Consider the following 26,306-nt stretch of genomic DNA (forward strand, 5'->3'; position numbering starts at 1 on the left):
CTTCTCAAAATGTGCTTATTATATATAAATATATATGTTTGTATATTATATTTTATATATTGACATACACATATATATTACATATATTGATTTCATTAAATACTTTTTTAAAGAATAGTACTTTTTTTAAGATTTTTATTTGTTTATTTGAAAGTCAGAGTTACACAGAGAGGAGAGGCAGAGAGAGAGAGTGAGAGAGAGAGAGAGGTCTTTCACCCAATGGTTCATTCCCCAGATGGTTGCAACAGCCAGAGCTGTGCAGATCCGAAGCCAGGAGCAGGAGCTTCTTCCAGGTCTCCCACATGGGTGCAGGGGCTCAAGGACCTGGGCCAACTTCTACTGCTTTCCCAGGCCATAGCAGAGAGCTGGATTGGAAGAGGAGCAGTCAGGATTAGAACTGGTGCCCATTTGGGATGCCAGCGCTTCAGGACAGGGCGTTAACCTGCTGCACCACAGCGCCAGCCCCAAGAATAGTACTTTTTTAAAGATTTACTTATTTATTTGAAAGTCAGAGTTACACAGAGAGAGAGAGAGAGAGAGAGACAGAGAGAGAGACAGAGAGACAGAGAGAGAGAGAGAGTGTCTTTCCTCTGCAGGTTCACTCCCCGATTGGCTGCAATGGCTGGAGTTGGACTGATCTGAAGCCAGGATCCAGGAGTTTCTTCTGGGTCTCTCACATGGGTGCAGGGGCCCAAGGACTTGGGCTGTCTTCTATTACTTTCCCAGGGCATAGCAGGGAGCTGGATCAGAAGTGAAGCAACCAGGACTAGAACTGGCACCCATATGGGATGCCGGCACTGAAGGTGGTGGCTTTACCTGCTATGCTCCAGTGCCAGCTCCATAAATAAAGACTTTTTAAAACGGCTTTGAATACTTTATACTTTACTCAAGCCTCTTCTGAAAGTCATCTGGCAGGGGCTGGTGTTGTCTCCCAGCAGGTTAATCCGCAGCCTGCAGCACTAGTATCTCATAGGAGCCCCAGTTCAAGTCCCGGCTGCTTTGCTTCTGATGCGTTTCCTTGCTAATGCTCCTGGGAAAGCTGCGGAAAGTGGGTGAAGTACTAGGGCCCCTGACATCTATATGAGAGACCTGGATGGAGTTCCAGGCTCATGGCTTCAACCTGGTACAGCCCCAGCCATTGCAGCCATATGGGGAACGAACCAGCTGATGGAAATAGTCTGTTTTTTTCTCTCCCTGTCTCTCTCTTCTCTTTCTCTCTGTAACCCTGATTTTAAATAAATAAAAAAAAATCTTAAAAAGAAAGGGAAAATCACTAGGCCTATTCACTTTACGTTTTCTAACATCCTGCAGTTTTTGTTTTCCTTTTCTCCTTCAGGAAGACCCACTAAATTAACTGAGTTAATGGGCAAAGCTGACATGTGGCTCATTCGCACCTACTGGGATGTGGAGTTTCCTCGCCCACTCTTACCAAATGTTGATTTCATTGGAGGGCTCCACTGCAGACCTGCCAAACCCCTGCCTAAGGTAAATCTATTCTGGTTGGTTTTGTTCTGTTTGCTTTGCACTTGAAGTAGAAATGATTCTGTGTTCCTCACTCAAGAGTGTTTGAATCACACTTAGGATGTTACAGGAAAGGATTATAGGAGTATAGGTTCCTACCAATAGAAACTAGTTTTTCTACACCAGCACAGCTATGTGAGTGTCATTTTTGTTATGAAATAATGAAAGTAATCTGGGAGACTTTGCAAATAATGTCAGTTAAAATAAGGCCTTCACTATTCAACAAATAAGAAAGAAACATTCATTCATTCAAGGAATTTTGATAAGTGATTTGATACCTCTGACTTAAGTGCTAACTACAGTCAGAGAGAACATGGACACAGTTTCTGCCTCCAACACACTTCTTAAGAATCACAAGAAAAGAAGAGCAAGTAATAACAATTGTGTGAAAAGTGTTATCAGTTTTTCTCTGCCTAGAGCAATACTATAAGAAACTTTAAGAAAAGTCCCCTGTGTAAAATGTGTCTCCTGAGCACAGTTGCCTTATAGGAACAGCATAGAGAAAACACATGCTTCAGACAAAACAAAGACCATAAATTCTGCCAATATGTATATAAAAAGTGATTTCTGGGGTCGGTGTCATGGCTCACTTGGCTAATCCTCCGCCTGTGGTGCCGGCATCCCATAGGGGCACCGGGTTCTAGTCCCAGTTGCTCCTCTTCCAGTCCAGCTCTCTGCTGTGGCCTGGGAGGGCAGTGGAGGATGGCACAAGTGCTTGGGCCCCTGCACCCGCATGGGAGATCAGGAAGAAGCACCTGGCCCCTGGCTTCAGATTGGCACAGCTCCAGCCATAGCAGCCATTTAGGGGGTGAACCAACGGAAGGAAGACCTTTCTCTCTGTCTTTCTCTCTATCTGTCAAATAAATTTTAAAAAAAAAATTTAAAAAAGTAATTTCTACTGCTTACAACAGAAATTTGCCATTATTAGACTTGTAGAAGTACTTGGTTAGCAATGGGATGATATTCTTAATGAAGGCAAACAAAAAACCTAAAGTTTTAAATTAATACGTTTTTATAATATAAAGTAGAAAGCAATGAGTGTTTACTGACTATCATATAATTTCTTACAAAACCTTTTCTTCCTATCTTGAAACCCAATATAGATTTTAATGCTAATTATTGGGGCTAGAAATTATAACTTTCACAAGTAAAATGTTCAAGTCAGATTAAGGAAGGCAAAGTAATATATCCTCTACTTGAAAGATTCTCTCAACTATTTTAAGGGACAGTGACAGTGTCAGGAGGACAGGAACAAAGGCGTTTTGGAGGAGGACGAGGACAAGGATGAATACAGTCTAATTGTGATCATTGGTAACTAAAGTTATTGTCATTAAGTAGCAGAAATAAGATTTGAATCCATATCAATAATTATGAATTGTCTGATTTATTATAAAAATTGTTGCAACAAAGTACTTCCTTTCCACCAATTATTAGAATCTTAGATAAATTCTATTTTGAAAGAACTACTTATTTACATAATACATGAAATATCTGAAAAATGTATAGTATGTAATTTATTGTATATCTTAAAATAGCTGTATGAGAGAATAGTGAATGTCCCAAACACAAAGAATTGATCAGTGTTTGAGATAGTGGAATTGAGATCACCATGAGTTGACCACGGTATCTGGCATACATATACCAAAACGTTAACAGTATACACTCTCAACTTAAACATTTATTACATATGCATTTAAAATAAAATATAAGTATACATGCACATATGTATATGTGCATTTAAATAAAAAATTGCCCTTCGGGTCACAATAAATTCGTGTTAATTATTAGAGTGAGAAACAATAATTTAAACATCTTTCCAAGGAATGCTTAAAACCATATATTGTTTTTATACAACACTATTATAATTATTTTATTACAGAACACTTATCTACATTATGAAAATTAGGTGGAAATTGAGAGTCAAAATGATAAATATAATTATTTTCTTGTGTTAAGATAAATAGTCATACCTCAATTTGGAGGCTAACTTTACTGAACTCAATAGATTTTTGCTTGATTATTTAAAAATAATTTATATAAGATGAATAAATTCATGTATTTCATATATAAAGACTTAGGAGCATAGTGATACTCTCATTCAATATCCTCCCAACCCACACTCCCACCATTGCTCTGCCTTCCTTCTAATTTTTTCCTTTCTTCATTTTTACAATGACATAATTTCAATATATTTTCTAATTATAAGATTAACCCTCCACTAAATAAAGCATTCAATAGTCCAAAGAAAATAAAAACATTGTTCCTGAACTGTAAAGGCAAGACCTATCAACAATAATCAAGTCTCAAAATGTCAATTTTGCCCATATATATTGTATTTTTTGTACTCTATAACTTACCACAGATCAGGGAAAACATATGGTATTTGCTTTTTTGGGAATGGCTTATTTCACTAAACATGATGATTTCCAGTTGCATCCATTTTGTTGCTTAAGTAGGATTTCTTTCTTTTTTATGGCTGATTAGTATTCCATAATGTACATACATCACATTTTCTTTCATTAGGCATTGGTTAATGGGAATTTGAGTTGATTCCATATCTTAGATATTGTGAATTGAGCTGCAATAAATAGAGAGGTACAGATGTCCACTGTATTCCACAATGGTTGTACCAATTGGCATCCCCAACAATAGACCTTGTTCCTCACATCATCAGCAGCATTTATTGTTTTTTTTTTTTATTTCTGTATGAAAGTTATTCTAACTGGGTTGAGGTAAAAACTCATTGTGGTTTTGATTTGCATTTTCCTGATGGTTAGTGATCCTGAGCATTTTTTCATGTATCTGTTGCCCATTTGAATTTCCTCTTTGGAAAAATGCTTGTTCATGTCCTTTGCCCATTTCTTACATGGAATGCTTTTGCTGAGTTTCTTGAGCTCTTTATAGATCCTGGATATTAACCTTTTATCAGTTGCATAGTTTATAAATATTTTATCCAATTCTTTTGGTTGCCTCTTCATTTTGTTGAGTGGTTTCTTTGCAGTGCAGAAGCTTCTCAGTTTAATGTGATCCTATTTGTCAATTTTGGCTTTGATTGCCTGTACTTCTGGGGTCTTTTCCAAGATATTGGCCTATGCCAATGCCTTGTAGTTTCTTCAGTGTTCTCCTCCAGTCATTTGATGGAATCAGGTAGTAAATTTTTTTTTTTAAGATTTTATTTATTTATTTGAGAGGCAGAGTTACAGAGAGAAAGTAAAAGGGACACACAGAGAGATCTTCCATCATCTGGTTCATACTTCTAATGGCTGCAACAGCCAGGACTGGACCAGGCTGAAGCCAGGAACAAGGAATTTTTTAAGGATCTCCCAGCTAGATGCAGAGGCACAAGACTTTGGCCATCCTCATCTGCTATTGCAGGTGCATTAGTAGAGAGCTGGGTCAGAAGTGGAGCAGCTGGGACATGAACCATACCCATATGGGATGTGAGGCTGTAGGCTGCAGTTTAAACCCGCTGAGTCACAGCATCAGGCCCCGAGTAGCAAATTTAGATCCTTGATCCATTTTTAGTTGATTTTTGCGTAGCATGAAAGGTAGGGGTCTTGTTTCATACTTCTGCACATGGAGATCCAAGTTTCCTGGCACCATTTGTTGAACAGACTGTCCTTACTCCAGGGATTGATTTTAACTCCTTTTTCAAAGATTAGTTAGTTGTAGATGTGTGGATTGATTTCTGGGATTTCTATTCTTTTCCATTGTGTATATAAAGCCTATTGATTTTTATGTGTTGATTTTATATCCTGTAACTTTAATAGACTCTCTTACGTGTTCCAGTAATCTCTTGGTGAAGTCTTTTGTTTCCTTATATGTAGAATCATGTCATCTACAAACAGGGATAATTTGACTTCCTCCTTTCTAATTTGTATTCCTTTGATTTCTTTCACTGGCTTAGTGGTTCTGGCTGAAACTTTCAGAACCATATTCAATAGCAACTCTGAAAACTGACATTCTTGTCTGGTTCCATCTTACTGGAAATGCTCCCAACTTTCCCCATTCAATATGATACTGGCTGTATGTTTGTCATAAATTGCCTTGCCTTGATTTTGATGTTCCTTCCATATACAATTTGCTAAAGGTTTTCATCATAAAAGGATGTTGTATTTTCAAACCTGTCTTTAACAAGTCTGCTGAGGTCATTTTTCCAAAAGCATTTCCTCACCTCATGTCTCCTGGTGACATTGTGGTTATTCTTGCTGATTTACAAAGTTGTTCACTATCATGATATATATTGTGGACTGAGATCAATTCCTTTGTAATTTTGGCAGGAACCACAACCCTCACCTAGATAAGCTGGCAAACTTAATGAATAACATGTATACTCTGACTACTCCACTAATGACTGTTTATTCTACTATCTCTCTTCTTGAGAGAAAACAGACCAGAAATAAAGCACACAAAATTTAAACAGGAGCATTTTGTATTGAGATTAATGATGTTACTTTTTATTGTACTTTTTCCAATATTTTTTAATTCGACACTCTTGCTCTCTCTTACTCTTTTTTAAAATATTTTCACAAAGAATGAGAATGACCAGATTATGGTGGTCATTAATTTGTAAAAAGAAGTGGTATTATTATTATAACATAGGAAAATATTTTCCGTAGCATGGATAAAGTAATTTTAAGTGGTTAATCTTTGAGACAAAAGACAGTGAAATTAGATTATCTGAATGCTCCATGTAAATCATGTGACTATTACTTTCAAGTTGAAACTGATGACATCAATTTAAATTAATTTTAAAAAATTCAGTGGCCAATTTATTTATTTACTTATTTTCAAAGGTTTATATTATTTATTTATTTGAAAGACAAAATTACAGAGAGAGACAGTGAGAGAAAGACAGAAACAGAGACAGAGAGAAAGAGAGATCTCCCATCCACTGGCTTACTCTCCAAAAGGCTGAAATGGCCAGGGCTGGACCAGGGTGAAACCAGGAGCCACGGGCTCTTTCCAAGCCTCTCATGGGGGTGTAGGGGCCCAAGCATTTTCACCATCTTCTGTTGCTTTGCAAGTCACACTAGTAGTGTTGCTGTGGGTTCGTTCTGAGAGGAGGAGCATGGTGGGGACAAGAGGCGCGGAGTCATGACACAGACACCAGGAGTCAGGTGAAAGCGGGGAGAGGCGAACAGCTCACAGACTTGTTTATTTCAGCTAGTGCAGCAGCTTATATAGCCAAGGCAACCAATCTGGTCAAGGGGTGTTTTATGCCATAACCAATCCAAACAGGCAGGTTCTGAAGACATTTCCTGAATAACTGACACTTGCTTGTCAGTGGCCATCTTGGCATGGCCTTCTCATTCTACCACATTTCCCCCTTTTCATTTATTTTTGAGCAACGGGAGGCATGATCCTTGGCCATACCATTGTTGACCCCATTTCCATGTGATCTCCTCATGTGGCTGTGCCTGTCTTAGGTTGTCCCCCAGAGGATTTTACCCATCGTTGATTAACCAGCCCTCAAAGTGGGAGACCACAGGAGTGCTTGCTCAGATGGGGTAGGAATGAGGAACAATGGTAATCAGGAGTAGTGTGACCACACTCAGGCTGTGAGCTTGACAATCGGTAGCAGGTGCGTCTGCCAACAAAGTGGTCTCTCAGTCTTGTTGAGCTGATTCTGGTTGACTGTCAGTTGCAGGCTTGATGTTTCTGGCTTGTACCCAAATGGGTTGTCCTGCATTCTCTGGAAATACACAAACATATTCTCGGCTCTTTGTAATCTGTGTGGGCTTCTGAGAGGGGGGTATGATTCCTATGTTTGAGTGCTTAAGGGCGGTGTGCCATGCCAACTCTAGCCAAAAGAAAGACACCCACAGCACTGCTGCCATAACAAAACAAATTCTTAGCACCTCAGTGGCTGATGGCGTTATGCAGGGGGTTCCCAACCTTAGAGGAACAGACAGTGGTGTATCAGATCATAAGCATGTCCTGTGCTTAGTGGGGGACTTCCTTGATTCGTTAGGTCAAGGCTGTATGCCCACCGGGTGTCTCCGGAGCATCACCTCTCTCGAGTGAGGGAAAATGACTTGGTTCCGAATTCTGGGATGATCAGTCCCTTATGTGAATTCGCCGGGTGAACCAAAAGTAAAAGGAGGGGCCAAGAAGCAGCATTACACTTCTGGGCGGTGTGTGCCTAACCTGGAGTCACTTAGAATGAGGACAAGGACAAGGAAAGGGGCGTAGGAGGGGGTTCTGTGCTCACCATCACAGAACCAAACAGCGCACAAAACACTGAGGGGCCTTCTTGCTGAAATCAAGGAGGGACCTCGCCGAGTCCATCACGCTATCTCTCTCAGTCACCTTGGGCACCAGATGTTGCTGTGGATTCGTTCTGAGAGGAGGAGTACAGTGGGGGTAAGAGGAGCACAGTCTTGACAGAGACACCGGGAGTCGTGTGAAAGCAGGCCAGAGGCCAGCAGCCCGCAGACTCATTTATTTCAGTTGGTACAACAGCTTATACAGCCGAGGCAGCCAATCCGGTCAAGGAGTGGTTTATGCCCTAACCAATCACTGCCTGTTGCCAGGCAGGCTCTTTTGCCAGGTGGGTTCCAAAGCCAGTCCTGAGTAACTGATGCTCACTTGCCAGTGACCATCTTGGCACGGCCTTCTCATTCCACCACATAGCAGGGAACTGGATAGGTAGTGGAGCAATCGGGATTGGAACTGGTACCCATATAGGGTGCAGATATTACAGGCAGTGGCTTTACCTATTATGCCACAATGCCAGACCCTGAAATGGGCAATTTAATTTGTACAAATTTAAAAACATTTTCTCCCTCTTTTTGTAAAACATTTATGAAAGAAATTTCAAACAGTAATCAGGAAGAGAAAGTACATTTCTTAAATTGCAAAGATTTAGACTTTATTTTGTTGAGAGAAAAGAGAAAATAATGAATTGAAAACAGATGGATCAGCAAAAGGATGAGTGCATAGTTTTGACAACAAATCTAGAAAACCTGTGGTTCTCTATTTCATATTTGGGTGAGTTTATTGAGAAATGTGGAATTACTCTTGTTAAAATGTGTGTCAAGTACCAAGTATCATAGATAAGAAAAATATCAAGTCCAGGCAAACACATCTTCAAAAGGAACTTTTTATAGTATAAGTATGCTATACAATACATTGACTGGATCTTCACTGGAGAAATGCCTAGTGCACTTTGTTCACTTTTGGTCAAGCACTCCCTGTAGGAGAGAGTAAAAGGATGAGGAAATTCCTAACGGCCAGTTATGGACAGCATATTCTTCTGGGACATCACTTTTAAAATGTGATTTTGGAGTAAAAGATGTTATACACACCCAAGCTCAGAAGTATGATCATTTAAATAGGTAGCTACAAATGAATGAGTCCTGTATAAATAGGACTTTTAGGATTATTTTAATCCTAAACTCTAAATCACAGTACTGATTCCTGTATTTCCGTGGTTGATAATCTCATGTTAAGGAATGATTTAGAGCTAGCTGCTAGGAAATCGGATCACGTTTAAAGCAAAAGCTTATAGAGCTGAGAAAAAGATAGCTAGAAATCCATCCCAATCGTATCTAACTTTTTCTTAGTACTCATAGAGAAGTAAAACACTAATGACTAAATTAGAATCACTTACCAGATAATTTTCCTGGAATAATAACAAGTGATCTATTATATAAGATTCTTCTTTAAAAATATAACTTTTACTTTATTTTAAATTTCCTCTATGAGTATATAATTTTTTAAATTATTTTTCAATGAATCAGGAATATTTTCCCATATCATTAAATGTTTATTTTTATTACTGTAAAGATAACAGATTTCTTAGATTTCAAAGATGTAATTCTAAGAACTTCGCTCTCTTCCCCCTCTTTCTTTTCTTTCTTTTTTCTTTTAATTTTTTATAGTATGCTTTAATTATTTTACAGTCACAGACTTAATAGCCCACTAAATATAGTGTTCAACAAATAAAGGCAGAAGACCATTGATCCACAGGAAACCTTTTGAAATTATATATTAATAATTAATCACATGGTAAGTGAGGAGTCTGTGTACAAAGTTTTGCAACAGTATCTATTTCATTATAGTTAGATAATAATTATTCATGATCCCTGTTCAAGACAGTAAGGCAGATTTTACTAAGAAGTTCCTCAGTAGATATAAAGAATATAATTACCGAGATTTGGGCTTGACTCAGTATAAGAGGGAAATAGAGAAGTATAGTGAAGATACAAAATAGTGGTCAGCAAACAGAATAGTATTAAGGGAAAAATCAACAGTTAGGACAGACTCAGGCTAACTCAACCCAACAGTATTCTACTTAAAGACAGCACAGGGAGTTCAAACATTGCCATGTGGGTAAAGAATTCTGATTTAGCTGACTGGGCAGCATTTTGATTGACACTGGAGAATATGGAGATACACAAGATACACGTGGAAGTGACAAGTTTTAGAACTAGAGGAGACAACACTCTAGAAAAGATTGGCTGGAGACCATATAGGAAAGAATCTTTGTCAGTCCTCCTGTTGTTCAATGACAGAACAGTACCTTGCCATTATATCTCAGAGCAGAGCATGGAAGCATCCATTGTTAACTGGAAAGACCCATTAAATAATCACAGTAAGGATGTGGGAAGACAGTTTTTTGCATCAAAGCACCAAGTCAAGAGCATAAAAGAAACACTGGAAGCATAGGCTTATAAATTTTTAGGAAGACACAAGGAGATTTCAAAAGCTTTATGACAAAACTGAAATAAATATTGTGCACAGTCTCTACAAACATTTTATAGTCCCTCACATAAGGGAATCTAGTCAATTGAAAATGCAATAATAACAGACATATTGTTATCTAGTCAAATTTCCAGGTAATCACAATTTGCAATAGTATTTCACTGAAACATAAAATTTCCCTAGAATTTCCCCCACTGTGATCACCAATAAAGAAATTTTACTGTTCTTTTGGAATTAAGTGAAGAAAGTCTGGTTAGATTTCTTGACCAAGCAAACTTTGGCCTTATTTCCTCATATACAGTGTAAGAAACACTGTGAGCCAAGTACTAGGCCAGTTTTTCAAAAGTGCCTTTGAAAGCCTAGGCTCTCTGGCGCTGCAGCTCATTTGGCTAATCCTCTGCCTGCAGCACCGGTACCCGGGGTTCTAGTCCCGGTTGGGGTGCCGGATTCTGTCCCAGTTGCTCCTCTTCCAGTCCAGCCCTCTGCTGTGGCCCGGGAAGGCAGTGGAGGATGGCCCAAGTGCTTGGGTCCTGCACCTGCATGGGAGACCAGAAGGAAACACCTGGCTCCTGGCTTCAAATTGGTGCAGTGGGTAGGCCAAAGCGGCCATTTGGGGGTTGAACCAACAGAAGGAAGACCTTTTTCTCTTTCTCTCTCACTGTCTAACTCTGCTTGTCAAAAAAACAAAACAAAACACACAAAAAAGAAAGTATAGGCTCTGTAAAGTCAATCTGAGTCCATTAAATCAGATTCTATGAACAATGTCATTTATAACATTCCAAACTCTGAGCAATAAAAACAGTGTCTGCAATTCAAATTGTTATAATAAGTACAGAACTCCATTGAATTTAAGCAAATAATTATACCTCCATTAAAAATCATTATGTTTCTGAATTCTGAAAATATCAGTAGGAAGAAAAATTAGTGTTATCTGTTTACAAATGTATTGTTTCTTAAAGGGTTATAAGTTAAAATAATTTTAATAAAAGAAAAATGAATTCATCAAATATTAAAATTCTACTAAAACATTTTTACAAAGCAAAGTTTCAAACAGGAAGGCTATGAAAAAGTTATACTCCTCATCATCAGTACATTCATGCTTAAGTCATTATTTTTACTTTATGTTGGGTTAAGAATTTTATAAAACAACAGATTCTGAAGATACAATAACTAGTTCTTTTAAACCTCTTTTCTTTTAAAATTTTTATTAATATAAGAGAAAAAATTTCAAATATTTCATAGTTACATTTCTAAGAAGATAACTATAATGTGCTCCCTCCCTCTCTCCATCCCTCAATATCCCTCCTCCCTTCCTTTCTTTTTTCTTTAATTTTTTCAAGAACATAATTTCAGTCTCTATAAAATCAAGCTTAATGAACCACTAACAATAATATTCAACAAGTAAAAAGTAGAAAGACCACAGTTCCACAGGAATGTAAATAATGGCTAAAAGCAACAGTTAAATCACAAGACATCTGTTTCATTTCTGTACATTTGTTTTTGTATTATGTATTAACTACTGCATAGCAGAGAAAACATGGTTTTTGTGTTTTAGGGACTGGCTTGTTTCACTAAGGACAGTGGTTTCCAGTTGCATTCATTTTTTTATAGGGATCGGATTTCATTCTTTTTTATGGCTGAGTAGTACTCCATCATGAATATATACCACATTTTCTTTATCCAGTCATTAGTTGATGGACATCTAGGTTGATTCTATATCTCAGCTATTGTGAATTGAGCTGCAATAAACATGTGGGCACAAATAACTCTTTCATACGCTGATTTCATTTCATTTGGGTAAATTCCCAGGAATGGGATGATTGGGACATTTGGTACTTCTATTTTCATATTTCTGAGTAATATCCATACTGTATTCCATAATGGTTTTACTTGTGTAGATTTCCACTAACAGTATGTCAGCATACCTTTTTCCCCATTTCCTTACCAGCATTTATTTATTATTTGTTTTGTTTTGGAGTTATTGCCATTCTAACTGGAGTGAGGTAAAATCTCATTATAGTTTTTATCTGCATTTCCTGATGACTAGTGATCTTGCACATCTTTTCATGTGTCCCTTGGCCATTTATATTTCATCCCTTGAAAAATACCCATTCATGTCCTTTGGCCATCTCTTAACTACGTTTCCTGTACTAAAATAATAACCCCCAAGTAAAGGACCCAAGAAAATTGGCAGAACAGATCCTCAGTAAGAGTTTGAAAAGGAGGTTTGGCTCTGCTGAGATGTTCCCATGGGGAAGTTACAGAACCAGCCTTCTCAAAAAGAGACCGTGAAAGGGAAATTTCCCAGCCCATGAATCAGAGAATAATCCTCATGCCAGAGAGAGAGCCAGCAAGTAACATGTCCAGGCTAAAGACGGCTTTTAATCCAAGAAGCCTGGAAATTTCCCAAGCTTCAGCTTGCCTGCGACTCTCATTCACCTCCTTGTAACAGAGACACCTAAATATTCCCAACCTCTTCTTCAGCCTTAAGAGAATACTGAGATTCAAAACCATCAGAATGTGTCCTTGTCAGCTTCCGTGTGGCTTTCTACAGAGCCGTGGTTTGGGTATTTGACTCACTAACTGATCCCAGATAAGTCAGTCAGGAGTGAAAACAAAAGGTTCAAAAATGCACACTTGCATCTTGGGTAAGAGACCTAGGACTCCAAAACTAATCTAACACTCTTCTGAGATGTAGTATGATAGCTGTTAAGGAAAGTGGAATTCCTGACACTAGGTAAAGAAAGTAAGGTAGACTTTATCTTGCACTCTCCGCAATAAGTATGCAGAGTATGGCAAAGAGATTTTGCAGAAAAAGCAAAAGATTGAACTCAACTCAGAATACAACAAAAAAGGGGTGGGGGGGGTGAAGGTGCTATATGGGAGTCCTGAATAGAAATTTAATGAGGAAACATTAAGGGTTAAGAGGGATTTTAACCACACTGACCTGATGGGATTATTGCTGAAAAGCAGCCCAAGGTGTTCACACATCAAATGGGGAAGAAAGAAGAGCCATCTGAGAACAAATTGACGGCGAGCAGATTTTAAGGGTGGTAGAGTATTATAAATTAATTTAGCAAGATTCTAAATCAACAAAATTGTACTTACATTGGACAAAACAGATAAGAATGTATAGCCACCCAAAGAAAATAGGAGCTATTTGACAGGAAATGTCAGAGAAATCTGACCACAATGTGTCAGTAGTATATAGTGGCTGTGTTACATTTCTTAAACAAACGTGTACACACATACACACAAAAACACACACATACACTGGCATTATATACATGATGATGATAATTGACCTTTTTAATAGTGTTTGCTATGCTGCAGTTCTTTTGTAATGAGTCAAATCCTTTCTCCACAGGAAATGGAAGACTTTGTGCAGAGCTCTGGAGAAGAGGGAGTTGTGGTGTTTTCCCTGGGGTCAATGATCAGTAATTTGCCAGAAGAAAGGGCCAATGTGATTGCATCAGCTCTTGCCCGGCTTCCACAAAAGGTTCAAAAACATGTATTATGGTAGTAATTTACTATAAAGACTATTAAAATCTTTAAAAGTCTGATTATTGAAGCTTCCTCTGCCCAGTAGACTGTTATATCTGTAATTTATCTCCAAAATCACTTTTAAAAGAAAAATATACATGTCAGGTGATAAATAGTATAGATACTCCTGGTGATTATACAAAACTATTTGCATTAACATTTTGATCAGCAAGAAAAACACCGGGTACAGTGTGAGTTTGTATCATACTGGTATTGCAGGCTGGCATACCGTAATTACCAAATTCTGCCTTGTCATTTCCTTATTTGCCAAGCAGAATTGCTGAAAGCAATGTGCACAATACAGATGTTTGCAGAAGGGATTAAAATATTAATGAGTAATGACACTAGAACAGTAATAACAAGCAGATTTTGAAAAAAACAAAGACTGGATTGCATAACAAAAACTAGTCTTCACATGCGATTTGAGTATTTTTACTTTCCCTGTATTTTGCAATATGCAGATTCATTGTGCTATTCAGAGAAAAAAAAGGGCAGGGCTCACCAACCTTGAGTCTAAAGACCTGCCAATTTGATTTAGAGAAAGCAAAAAACCAGCCTTCCCTGATGGACATGGGTCTGCCAATGTCTAAATTAGGAACATGAAGGGATAGGATCCTGTTTTTGTGATAAACCCTGTGTATAAAAAAAGGGGGCCCCATTAAGCCAAAAGACTATTATAAAATAAATTATGAAGCAAGTAAACTGTCTTAACTGTCCTATTGCTCACTAATTAAAAGAGAACAGGTTGATACCAAGTTTCTAAGAAGAGGGCTAGCACAAAACATAGATGTATAAAAGTAGATATGTAGGTCATTAGGAATTTGCTATAGGATTTTATACAAGAATTATAATAGCTACCTATTTCTTTAAAACTTCAGTTTGTCATTGGTGATCTCCTTTGTTAGAGTATCACAATTACATTCTTCTATCTAAATATAAAAATAAGGGCATAAAATGTAGATATTCTATTTACATTAATGTATTATACTTTTCATTATTTAACATCTCTTAATTATTTCCTATCTCTCATGTGAAAGACACTTAAGCATGTGAACTGTTAATCTCTTAAGAACTCTAAAATCCTGTAATTTGGAATTTGAATAAGGTAAGGTTTTTTTTCCTGAATAGGTTCTGTGGAGATATAATGGCAAGAAACCAGATACCTTAGGACCGAATACTCAACTGTATAATTGGATACCTCAGAATGACCTTCTTGGTAAGAATATGAAGAAGAATGCATAAAACATGACAAATAATTTGATAATCAATAGGAAACAAAATAATTAAGTATTTATTAATAACAATATTTTTAAATTTTATTTGTTATGCAAGTTTCATGTATTTCATAGATACAGATATGGAACATAGTGATCCTCCCCACCCTTCACTCCCTCCTGTCCATGTTCCAACGCTACTTCCTCCTCCCTCTACTATTCCTATGTAATTTTTACAAAGATCTATTTTCAGTTTATGTGATACCTAAAGGTTAACCCTGTACTAAGTAAAGAGTTCAAAAAAATAGTACGAAGAAAACAAAAACCACTATTCCTCAACAGAAGAGACAAAGGCTATAAACAGTCATAGAATCTCAAAATGTCCATTTCATTCCAATATATTTTATTTTAGGTACTCTATTTGTTACCATAGATCAGGGAAAAATATGATATCTTTTTGGGACTTAATTATTTCATGAACTATGTAATGGTTTCCAATTTCATCCATTTTGTTGCAAAAGACAAGATTTCATTTTTCACAGCTGAGTAGTACTCTATCTATAATATAATTAATTTATCCAGTCATCAGTTGTTGGGCATTTGGGTTTATTCTATTTCTTAACTATTGTGAAGTGAACTTCAATGAACACAGAGATGCAAATAACCCTTTAATATGCTGATTTCTTTTGATTTGGGTAAATTTCCAGAGTTGGAATGGCTAGATCATATGGTAGGTCTATATTCAGATTTCTGAGGTATCTCCACACTGTCTTCCACAGTGGCTGGACCAGTTTAAATCTCCACCAACAGTGGACTAGTGTACCTTTTTCCTCATATCCTTGCCAGCCTTTGTTGTTTGTTAATTTCTGCATGAGAGCCATTCTAACTGGGGTGAGGTGAAACCTCCTTGTGGTTTTGTTTGCATTTCCTTGATGGCTAGTGATCCTGAATGTTTTTCATGTGTCTGTTGGCCATTTGAATTTCCTGTCTTGAAAAGTGCCTGTTCAGATTCTTTGCCCATTTCTTAACTGGTCTGTTTGTTTTGTTGCTGTTGAGTTTCTTGAGCTCTTTATAGATTCTGGATATTAACCATTTATCAGTTGCATGGTTTGCAGATATTTTCTCCCATTCTGTTGGTTGTCTCTTCACTTTGCTGATTGTTTCTTTTGCAGTGTAAAAGCTTCTCAGTTTGACATAATGCCATTTGTCAGTTTTGGTTTTGATTGCCTGTGCTTCTGGGATCTTTTCCAAGAAGCCTTGTTTTAGCCAATGTCTTGCAGGTTTTCCCCAATGTTCCCTGGTAATTTGATTGTATTGGGTCCTATATTTAGGCCTTTGAACCATTTTGAGTGGATATTTGTATAAGGTGTAAGGTAGGGGTCTAGCTTCATTTTTCTGCATGTGGAGATCCAATTTTCTAAGCACCATTTTTTTGAAGAGACTGCTCTTTCTCCAGGCATTAATCTTAGCTCCTTTGTCAAAAATCAGTTGATTGTAGACGTGCAGATAGATTTCTGAAGTTTCTATCCTGTTCCATTAGTCTAAACATATGTTTTTGTACCAATACCAGGCTGTTTTGAATATAACTGCTTTGTAGTATATGGTGCCTATAGGAAACACATCACACCAACAAAGATACATCCAGACTGAAAGTGAAAGGATGGAAAAAGTTAATCCATACTAACAGAAAAAAGAATAGGGCAGTTGTAGCCATCCTAATATCAGACAAAATAAACTTTAACAAAAATTGTTAAATGAGATGAAGGAAGGCACTATGTAATGATAATGAATAAGGGATCAATTCAACAGGAAGTATGACAATAATAAATTTATATGCACTCAATTACAGGGTGCATGGATATTTAAAGTAAATGTTAACAGATCTAAAATGAGACATAGGATCCAACACAATTGTAATGGGGGACTTCAAAACCCCACTTTCATTAATGGACAGATCTAGACAGCAAATCAGCAGAGTAACAACAGAGCTGATTGACACTATTGCCCAAATGAATCTAAATGATATGTATAGAACTTCTCATCCCACAGTTGCAGAACACACATTCTTCTCATCAGTACATGGAACTTTCTCTAGGATAGACCATATGCTAGGTGATAAAGCAAATTTCAGAAAATTCAAAAAAATCAAAATCATACCATGCATCTTATCTGAGCACAACAAAATGAAACTGGAAATCAAAAACTCATGAATCTCTAGATAATATGCAAACACATGGAGACTAAACAACATGCTCCTGAATTAACAGAGGGTCATAGATTAAATCAAAAGAGAAATCAAAACAATTTCTGGAATGAAGACAACAATATAACATAGTAAAAGTATGGAATACAGTAAAAGCAGTGTTAAGATGGTAATTCATAGCACCTGGAACCTAGTCAAGAAATTGGAAAGGCACCAAATAAATGAGTCATCTATGCATCTCAATGACATAGAAAAACAACAACAAACCAAACCCAAAATTAGTAAGAAGGAAATAATTACAATTAGAAAATAAACAAAATTGATACCAAAGATTAATACAAAATATTAGTGAAATGAATAACTAGTTTTTTGAAAAATAAATAAAATTTATACACCATTGACCCAACTATCCAAAAGAAGAAGAAAAATCAATAAAATTAGAAATGAAAAAGTGAATGTAACACCAATAAATAAAAAGAATCATCAGATATTACTACAAAGAGATGAATGCTAACACTTTGGGAAACCTAGGAGAAATGAATAGATTCCTATACACATACAATCTATCAAAATTGAGTCATGAAGACCTAGAAAACCTAAACAGACCAATAACCAAGACAGAGATTGAATCAGTAAAAAAGACCCTCCCAAGAAAGAAAAGCTCAGGACCAGAAGGCTTCACTGCTGAATTCTACCAGACATTTTTTTTTTTTTTTTTTGACAGGCAGAGTGGACAGTGAGAGAGAGAGACAGAGAGAAAGGTCTTCCTTTGCCATTGGTTCACCCTCCAATGGCCGCCGTGGCTGGCGTGCTGCGGCCAGTGCACCGCACTGATCCAAAGGCAGGAGCCAGGTGCTTCTCCTGGTCTCCCGTGGGGTGCAGGGCCAAGCACTTGGGCCATCCTCCACTGCACTCCCTGGCTACAGCAGAGAGCTGGCCTGGAAGAGGGGCAACCGGGACAGAATCCGGAGCCCCAACCAGGACTAGAACCCGGTGTGCTGGCGCCGCAAGGTGGAGGATTAGCCTGTTGAGCCATGGCGCCGGCCTCTACCAGACATTTAAAGAAGAACTATTTCTAATTCTTTTCAAGCTATTCAAAACAAGAAAAAGGGGGAGAATCCTCCTAAACTTTTTCTATGAAGCCAATCTCACACTAATTCCTAAGCCAGAAAAAGATACAACAGAGAAAGAGAACTATAAACCAATACCCCTGATCATCAATAAAAATATTTCTTAAAAACCTTACTTCGAGTGGGTGTTTGGTGCAGTAATTTGAGAAGCCTTCATTCCATATCAGATTTCCTGGATTTGAGTCCCAACTCAGCTCTGGATTTCAGCTTACTGCTAAATGCATACTCAGGGAGGTACCAGGTCAGACAGCTAAGTAGTTGGATCTTTGCCATTTATCTTATAGCTCCAGATAAAGTTCTTGACTCCTGGTTGTCCTGGCCTACCTGGGGGCTTATGCGAGCATTGGGGGAATAAACCAGCAGATGGGAGTTCACTTTCTGTCCTTAGGCCACTTTCTGTCTCCCTATCATTCAAATAAATAAACAAAAGTTTTAAAACTACCCTAACTTCTTCAATGCTATAAGACTTTTTGACTTTGGGAATAAAAGTTTAAATAAAAATCTGGTGTTTTATTATATACAGTCATATTTTTATAGTTAGAATCAAAATATGTATTTCATCTATAATTGCCTCTAACAGACAACTTTTCAGTAACTTTCTGGATGGTCTTTCTGTGTCCTATTTCTAGTTTTCCCTTGTACTTCCCCAACACGAGAATATTTTAGAAGCCAAATAAAATAACAGCATCTCACTGATTATGATTCTCTGTGTATTTTTCTGTGGGGAAAAAAAAATCCCACAATCTAATCATGTAGCAGTAGTGCTTTTCATGAAGTGTAATCTTTCCTTTAATGCCAGCACCATGATCCTCTCACTCTCTGCTGACTTACACATACCATATAACAGAGTTTGTGACCTAATTATTTAATTAAAAGAATACTATCTATGTGACCTCTATTTTTTGCTCGAGCTGTTTCTTCTATGTAGGATCCACTTTTTCATATTTTCCACCTGCCTATCCTGTATTCATTATTCAAGTATCAACACACATATCATGTCTTCCATGTGGCCTTCACTCTCTTCCCCAGTAGACTTAGGTGCCGCTTCTTCTGAGATTTGAAACAACTTCAATGCAGTTTCTTGGCGATAGAAATCTGTTTCCTACAAAACATTTTATCTTTCAGTTACCTTAATCTATGAATGTCTCATTATATTGTAACATTAATGATGAATAACTCTGCTGAAATTCATTCAATTTCAGGTCATCCAAAAACCAAGGCTTTCATAACTCATGGTGGAACCAATGGCATCTACGAGGCAATACACCATGGTGTCCCTATTGTGGGCCTTCCTTTGTTTGGGGATCAGTTTGATAACATTGTTCACATAGAGGCCAAGGGAGCAGCTATTAAATTGGACTTAATCACAATGTCAAGTTCAGATTTGCTCAATGCTTTGGACACCGTCATTTATGATCCTTCGTGAGTATAACTTTTTTTTTAAGTTGGCAGTATTTATAGATGGAATTCTCTTGTCAACCTTGAGTATGAGTATCATCTGTTCTTTTAAGTTTAATTCTGAGAAAAGTAAAATGACTTAGCCATTTTTTTTCTTTTTTTCTCTCTTTTTTTTAAATTTTTTGACAGGCAGAGTGGACAGGGAGAGAGAGAGAGAGAGACAGAGAGAAAGGTCTTCCTTTGCCGTTGGTTCACCCTCCAATGGCCTCAGTGGCTGGCGTGCTGTGGCCTGCGCACCACGCTGATCCAAAGGCGGGAGCCAGGTGCTTCTCCTGGTCTCCCATGGGGTGCAGGGCCCAAGCACTTGGGCCATCCTCCACTGCACTTCTGGGCCACAGCAGAGAGCTGGCCTGGAAGAGGGGCAACCGGGACAGAATCCGGTGCCCCGACTGGGACTAGAACTTTGTGTGCTGGCGCCGCAAGGTGGAGGATTAGCCTATTGAGCCGCGGCGCTGGCCATGACTTAGGCATTATAAAATGTGCTTTTGCTTTCAACCAGTTATTTCAAAGCTGTAAATCAATCCCATAGATTCACTGCATGATTAATAATGGTTAATACAATATTCTACACAAATATTTCAAAGTATATAACTAAATTAAAGACTACAGTTTTGTGCATGACAAAATCTTCAGAAGAAAAGAATAATGAAATTAAAGAAATGAAAATAATGAAATTAAAGAAATATGATAGTATTTTTAAATTCAACACCTAAACTTTCTGAAACTATGTGACTTTTTGTTCAATAATTGATTTTTATTTTAGCATTATTTTAAAAATATTTTTGAGATATATTTGTATATCATCATATTTAAAGTCTAAATTTCAAATGAATCTAATACATTTGTAAGGTTAAGAAACTCTCATCAAAATATAGTGTTGGAGTTTTTTTTTGTCACACCAAAAGTATACCTGATATGTCCTAAAGTAAATTTTGCCTTAACCACAGTCCTGTGCAACCAGTAATTTACTTACTGTTTCTATGAAATACCCTGTTCTGGAGATTTCCTCTAAAGGGAAACCTACAATGTACTAGCCTCTTTCTGTTAGCATGCAGTTGCAACTAGCCTATCTCTGTCAGCATGATTTCACTTAGAATAATATATCTTTGGCCAGCGCTGTGGCTTAACAGGCTAATCCTCTGCCTTGCGGCGCCAGCACACCAGGTTCTAGTCCCGGTTGGGGCGCCAGATTCTGTCCCGGTTGCCCCTCTTCCAGTCCAGCTCTCTGCTGTGGCCCGGGAAGGCAGTGGAGGATGGCCCAAGTCTTTGGGCCCTGCACTTGCATGGGAGACCGGGAGAAGCACCTGGCTTCTGGCTTCGGATCAGCACGATGCGCTGGCCGCAGTGGCCATTGGAGGGTGAACCAATGGCAAAAAGCAAGACCTTTCTCTCTGTTTCTCTCTCGCGCGATCCACTCTGCCTGTCAAAAACAAACAAACAAAAAAGAATAATATATCTTTACTTCATCTAGATTATTAATGCATTATTATGTTGTTTCTGTTTAATGTTGATTATTGTTCTTTGGTATGAATATATCATATTTTATAGATCCATTTATCAGATCATGGATATTTTGGTTGTTTCAAATTTTGGCTGTAATAAACATGGCAATACATGCTTTTTTGTATAAACATATGTTCTTATTGCTATTGATCAGTTCCTCAGAGTGGAATCACTGCACTTTATACAAATTTCATGTTAATGAGAATGTTCAAAATATTTTCCATAGTAGTTACAGCATTTAAATTACTACTTCTAGTTCCTTCACAACATTGCTAAAATTGTTATTATCTTTGTTTTGTATTATAACCAATTTATTGGATGTAATGTGATGTCTCACATAGCTCCTGATTTTATTTCTTTTTTGGTTTAAGACAATAATTTTCCATGTGCTTTTCATTACTTCAGATTTTTTGGATAAATGGCCATTCCAATCATGGTCATGTCCAGGGGTTAATGTACATGGTCATCGTACAGGTCCTTCTAAATGATCATTACCACTTTTTTTTTTTTTTTTTTTTTTTTTAGTGGGAGGTAAAATAGCAAGGTTTATTAGGGAAGAGACATCCATAAGGCAGATGGGCACCTCTCCAGACAGAGCCTGAGAGACTGGGGGGGGGGGGGCAGGGCAAGGAGCGAGGTTACATGTTTGAGTGGAGAGATTACATCTGACCATTCCAGGCGGGCGACTCAACAGAAGGGCAGAGGGCTGAGCGCACAGTCCAGTTGAGGCTGGGGTTTTTTAAGGAGATGGGTCTTGCTTCCCCACCTTTGCTCCTCTTGGAACAAAGTGCTTTTTGGATGTAAATAGAAAAACTTCTCATTTGAAGGTCTGAAACAAAGGACTTTATGGATGCAAATGTTATCAGACAGGAGGAAGGGAGCAGGGTGTTTGAGATGCAGATACTGGGCTGTACCTGGGAGATTGTGGAAGATTGTCAGGCAGAAGGGGTGTGGACCTCCACCTGGCAGGTTATCAGGTAGAAGGGGGCAGGGCAGGATGCAAGGGCCATGCTGTCCCTGAAACATTATCAGGATGACTTTGAGATGCAGATGCATATGCTGGACATAGATGTCTTCTCTTTAGGCCTGTTACACACACATAAGCTCATAACTGACTTCCTACCTAACATCCCCCCTCAAGAGGTAATACCCAAAATTCTTCTTTGGGATTATGGATGGAGTTCCGTTTTCTGTAACTTCTTCAAAGCTGGCATGTGGGTGTCGAGGAGGATTTGGGTATTTTGCTCTTGCTATCTGTCTTATGGTGTGCAACAGTGGCCTTGGAAAGACTGTCCTGCTCGGTGCAGAGGGCTGCTCAGGTCATCCAATGGAATGGGCTGGAAGCCTTGTCTGATGACCATTTGGAGTCTGACAGCCTTTAGTCTGTTAGAGACAAAAGGAACAAGGGCATTAAAAACATAAGGTCCAAAGGGAAGCAGCAAGATTACAGAAGTTATTGGGCCAAGGAGAGGAAATAGGCAGGATTTCCATGACCAGATGTCAGGCCAGAAATCCCAGCCCTGCTTGACCTGGTCCTGGAGCTGTTTAGAATTGTCTAGGAAAAGTACAAATTTGGGTTTGTACCTGTCCAGTCTGATTGACCCAGAGACAACATTCTTCCTGGAGCATGGCACAGATACCTCTCAGAGCAGCAGTTAGCATGTCCAATATTTCTTTCTTTTATAACCTTTTGTGACTTCCACACACCCTCTTCAACTTACTTTAAACATTTCACCATTTCCATTCCAGTCTAGAGTAAACTAGCCATCAGGATAAAGTCATTCTTACAAACCATGTCCTTTCCTTATTTAAAAAGCTCTTTTCTTTTTAACCCTTCTTACCAACAACACTCTTTCCTTCTAAACCTTTCTTACCAAGCACACATTTCTATACTTGATGTTTTCCATAGAGCCTGGTTGGCTCTTCTTACCTTACCAGAAGACTGAGGTCTCCATGCAGAGTGAAGGTGCCTTACAAATCCCTTGTGTGATCTAGAGCTCTGGTTAAGGCAATCCGTTCTGCTAGCTGAGCAAAAGTTCCTGGGGGCAGAGCACGCTTCAATAACGTGCCATGCTGTAACTGTTGCATACCCTGAGAAGCAGGTCCTGTCTGACAAAACTGTTTCTGTCTGTAAACCAAACCTCATCTGCGTTAGTCAGGGGGCTGTCTTTTAGGTCCCTTCTGCTGGCATAGATCAAGTCTATAGTCTCAGTACAGGAGTGGAGGGGACCACTTTCCCCTGGAACTGGCATTAAAGTAGCTGGCTTTAGTGTAGAGCAATGCCTTATTTTTACCTGAGGGTTTTCTAGAAGGAGGACCTGATATTTTAGTATTCTACTATCTGTGAGCCAGTGAAAGCCCTTTTGCTCTAATAGAGAATTTATTTGATGTGAGGTATAAAGGGCGATATCTTGCCCCAGTGTAATTCTAGATACCTCCTCTGTCAGCAAGGCAGCTGCTGCCGTTATCCTTAGGTATGAGGCCATCCTTATACAACCATGTATAAGGTTTTAGAAAAGTAGCCCACAGGTTGCTGAACAGGTCTCAGATCCTGAGTTAACCCTCTGAGGGTGACTTCCTGCCTCCCAGTGAAGTACAGCTGGGAGAGTCTCTCTGGGTTTGGCAGTCATAGCATCCTTTAGCTGAGTAAAGGCTGTTGTTTGCTCTTTCCCCCAAAGGAGGGGGCTCTGCTTTGGCTGCCTGTTGAGAGCCTGGTTTAGGAACTGTGCCATTTCCCTGTATCTAGGAACCTCTAACCTGATAGAGAAAAGCTGGGACTGCCTGAAGTTTGCAGAAGTAGGAATTTGCTGCATGGCCCATATCCTCTCTGGGGCAGGTTTTCTCTCCCCAGGGGAGAGAATAAGGGTTAAATAATTAACACTCTAATGGACTAGCAATGCTTTGTTTTCCTCCAGATACCTAGTAGCTAGTTTTGCTAGGAAGTTAAGCCAATGTACAAGACTAGCGTCTCAGGCTGAGAAAGGAGACAGACTAACAAATCATTTACATTTAATCAACTACATTATGGATTATTGTGCCCCCCCCCCCAAGAGATAGTCCCTTTAAGTCCTCAGTGAGGACCTGTCCAAATAGGAGCAGGACTATCTGAGTTAGCTGTTACTGAAAGCCCTGCTTTTAGGAACAGGCAGGGAGGGCTTTCTCTAAGCTTAATACTATTGGATAGACGTTTAAGGCCTGGCTGGGTGTGTGAGGCCCAGACCTATCCATGGGGTGCTGGAAGAGAATTGCAAGAGATGTGAATGTCCTTTAAGGGAGGCACCCTGTTGACTTGCATTACCTGGCTGGACTAGGAGGAGAGCTTTAATAGGAGGTTGATGGAAATCGGCAACTTGTGTTTCACTGACCCTAGGCCATCCCCTCAATAGCAGTGGCTGGAGCTAGAATCTGGGCAGAGGCTGGGAAGAGCCAAAGGCTTTTTAGCTCAGGGCCACAAGGTCTGCGGTTCTGAACCAGGAGTCCTTCGACACCCAGGGCAGTTCCGTGTCCAGGGACCATGCCCTTGGCAGAGCTGACAGAAGGCAGTTTCTGTCATGACAGCTGCTTGCCCAATGCCCTGGTTCCTTATATCAGCAACAGGTACTGTTTGGGGTGCACGGGCCTTGCTGGGTCTCCTTGAAGGCAGATCACCATGCAGAACAGCCATTGATTGGCCTGTTGCCTATCCTTATATCACTCCTGCTGCTAGCTTGCTCCTCGTTCTCCTGGTCTCTAATAAAGTAGACCAAGGAGGTAGCCTCTATGATGTCAGTCAAGGGGGTGCTCAACCCAACCCTGATTTCTTTAATATCAGGGTGAGCTAAAAAAACTATGGTCATGGGTAAATTCTGATGCTTAGTATTTTCCTGTGAGTTAAAACTGTGCCCATGAGGAGAACTATGACCTTTTAGGTAAGATCAACTGCGGTGACCTTGCATACTTTGAGACCATCAGTGCAATTTCCTATCTATCCCTCAGTTTGGTTTAAAAGGGGAGTTCTGCCCATTTACTGCGTACACCGAAAAATCGATCTAGCTGTCACATTATTTCATAGTTTAATCTCTTATTCTGGCTATGCTGTTTGGTCCTCTATACTGTGGCCAGGCATTATTACAGAAAAGGTCAACCATTCCTTACATAAGGTCTGGGGATCAAACCATTCATCACAGTGGAGAGTCCTGCAGAACTGTAGTAACTTCCCTTCTGGAAGAGAAAAGAGGAGAAGTGAGGCAGCGAGTCGGGTCTCTAGACTGACTTCCTGGGCTTTCAGATTTAACTGGCGGTTTAACCAGTGCTTACTGCGTAACCTAACTTAGAGGAGAAATTGTGGCAGAGGTGTCTGCCATCCTTTGGCTTCCGGATATTTACCGTGTAGCCAGTGGGTTATGAGCCTGGGTTTCCGGGTTTAACTAGTCTTACCGTGTAACCCATAAGTTTAAGTTTTTGAGCTTCCAGGCTTTCACTGTGTAGCCTGTGGACACTAGAGCTTTCTTGGGCTCCTGGAACCCACTTCTCTAGCATCTGCTGCATAACCATCTCCCGTCATCTCTAAGTCTCTTTTGGAACACTTTCTCCCTTTTGGCTAGACCTCCCGTTTGATTCACATTTGAACTAGCAATACATTTGAACTAGCAATGCCTGGTTGTTCAGCGTTAGCTGGACGGAGACTTCGTCAGTCCCTCTTTAAAGGATCTGGCTTCTGAGCCAGAGACTGGAGCAGCTAGAAAGAAACACGTTTATAGCTGAAGTTTAGCATCATTTCACATCTTGGCACCACTTTTAATCTAAACAGCCGAATGGTTATTATCCCTGTAAGATGAGAGATATCTCTTTTGACATCTTCAGGGGCCTCTGGGGATGTCAAAAGTCCAGATAATTTAGAACTTTGATTTTCAGAAAGTCTGTTAAAGGTGTCAAGAGAACTTAGAGTATCTGGTCAAAATAGAATTCCGTAACATCCTGAAATGATAGCCATTCATTAGTCAGGGTGATTTTAACACTTTTAAACCAGATCTAATCATAATGATA

General features: G+C 39.0%; 1 protein-coding gene across 3 annotated transcripts in view; it reads left to right on the forward strand.

Moving 5' to 3' along the window:
• Nucleotides 1–26,306, forward strand: part of LOC133765144 (UDP-glucuronosyltransferase 2B13-like) — a 65,478-nt gene that overhangs the window by 32,225 nt on the left and 6,947 nt on the right. For all 3 annotated transcript variants that reach the window (XM_062198769.1, XM_062198768.1, XM_062198770.1), the window contains 4 exons: nt 1,337–1,485; nt 13,598–13,729; nt 14,902–14,989; nt 19,523–19,742. In XM_062198769.1, the coding sequence (XP_062054753.1) occupies nt 1,337–1,485; nt 13,598–13,729; nt 14,902–14,989; nt 19,523–19,742 (589 nt within the window). The remainder of the gene's footprint in view (nt 1–1,336; nt 1,486–13,597; nt 13,730–14,901; nt 14,990–19,522; nt 19,743–26,306) is intronic.

The sequence above is a fragment of the Lepus europaeus genome, chromosome 8 (genome assembly GCF_033115175.1).
Source record: "Lepus europaeus isolate LE1 chromosome 8, mLepTim1.pri, whole genome shotgun sequence".
NCBI classification, from domain to species: domain Eukaryota; kingdom Metazoa; phylum Chordata; class Mammalia; order Lagomorpha; family Leporidae; genus Lepus; species Lepus europaeus.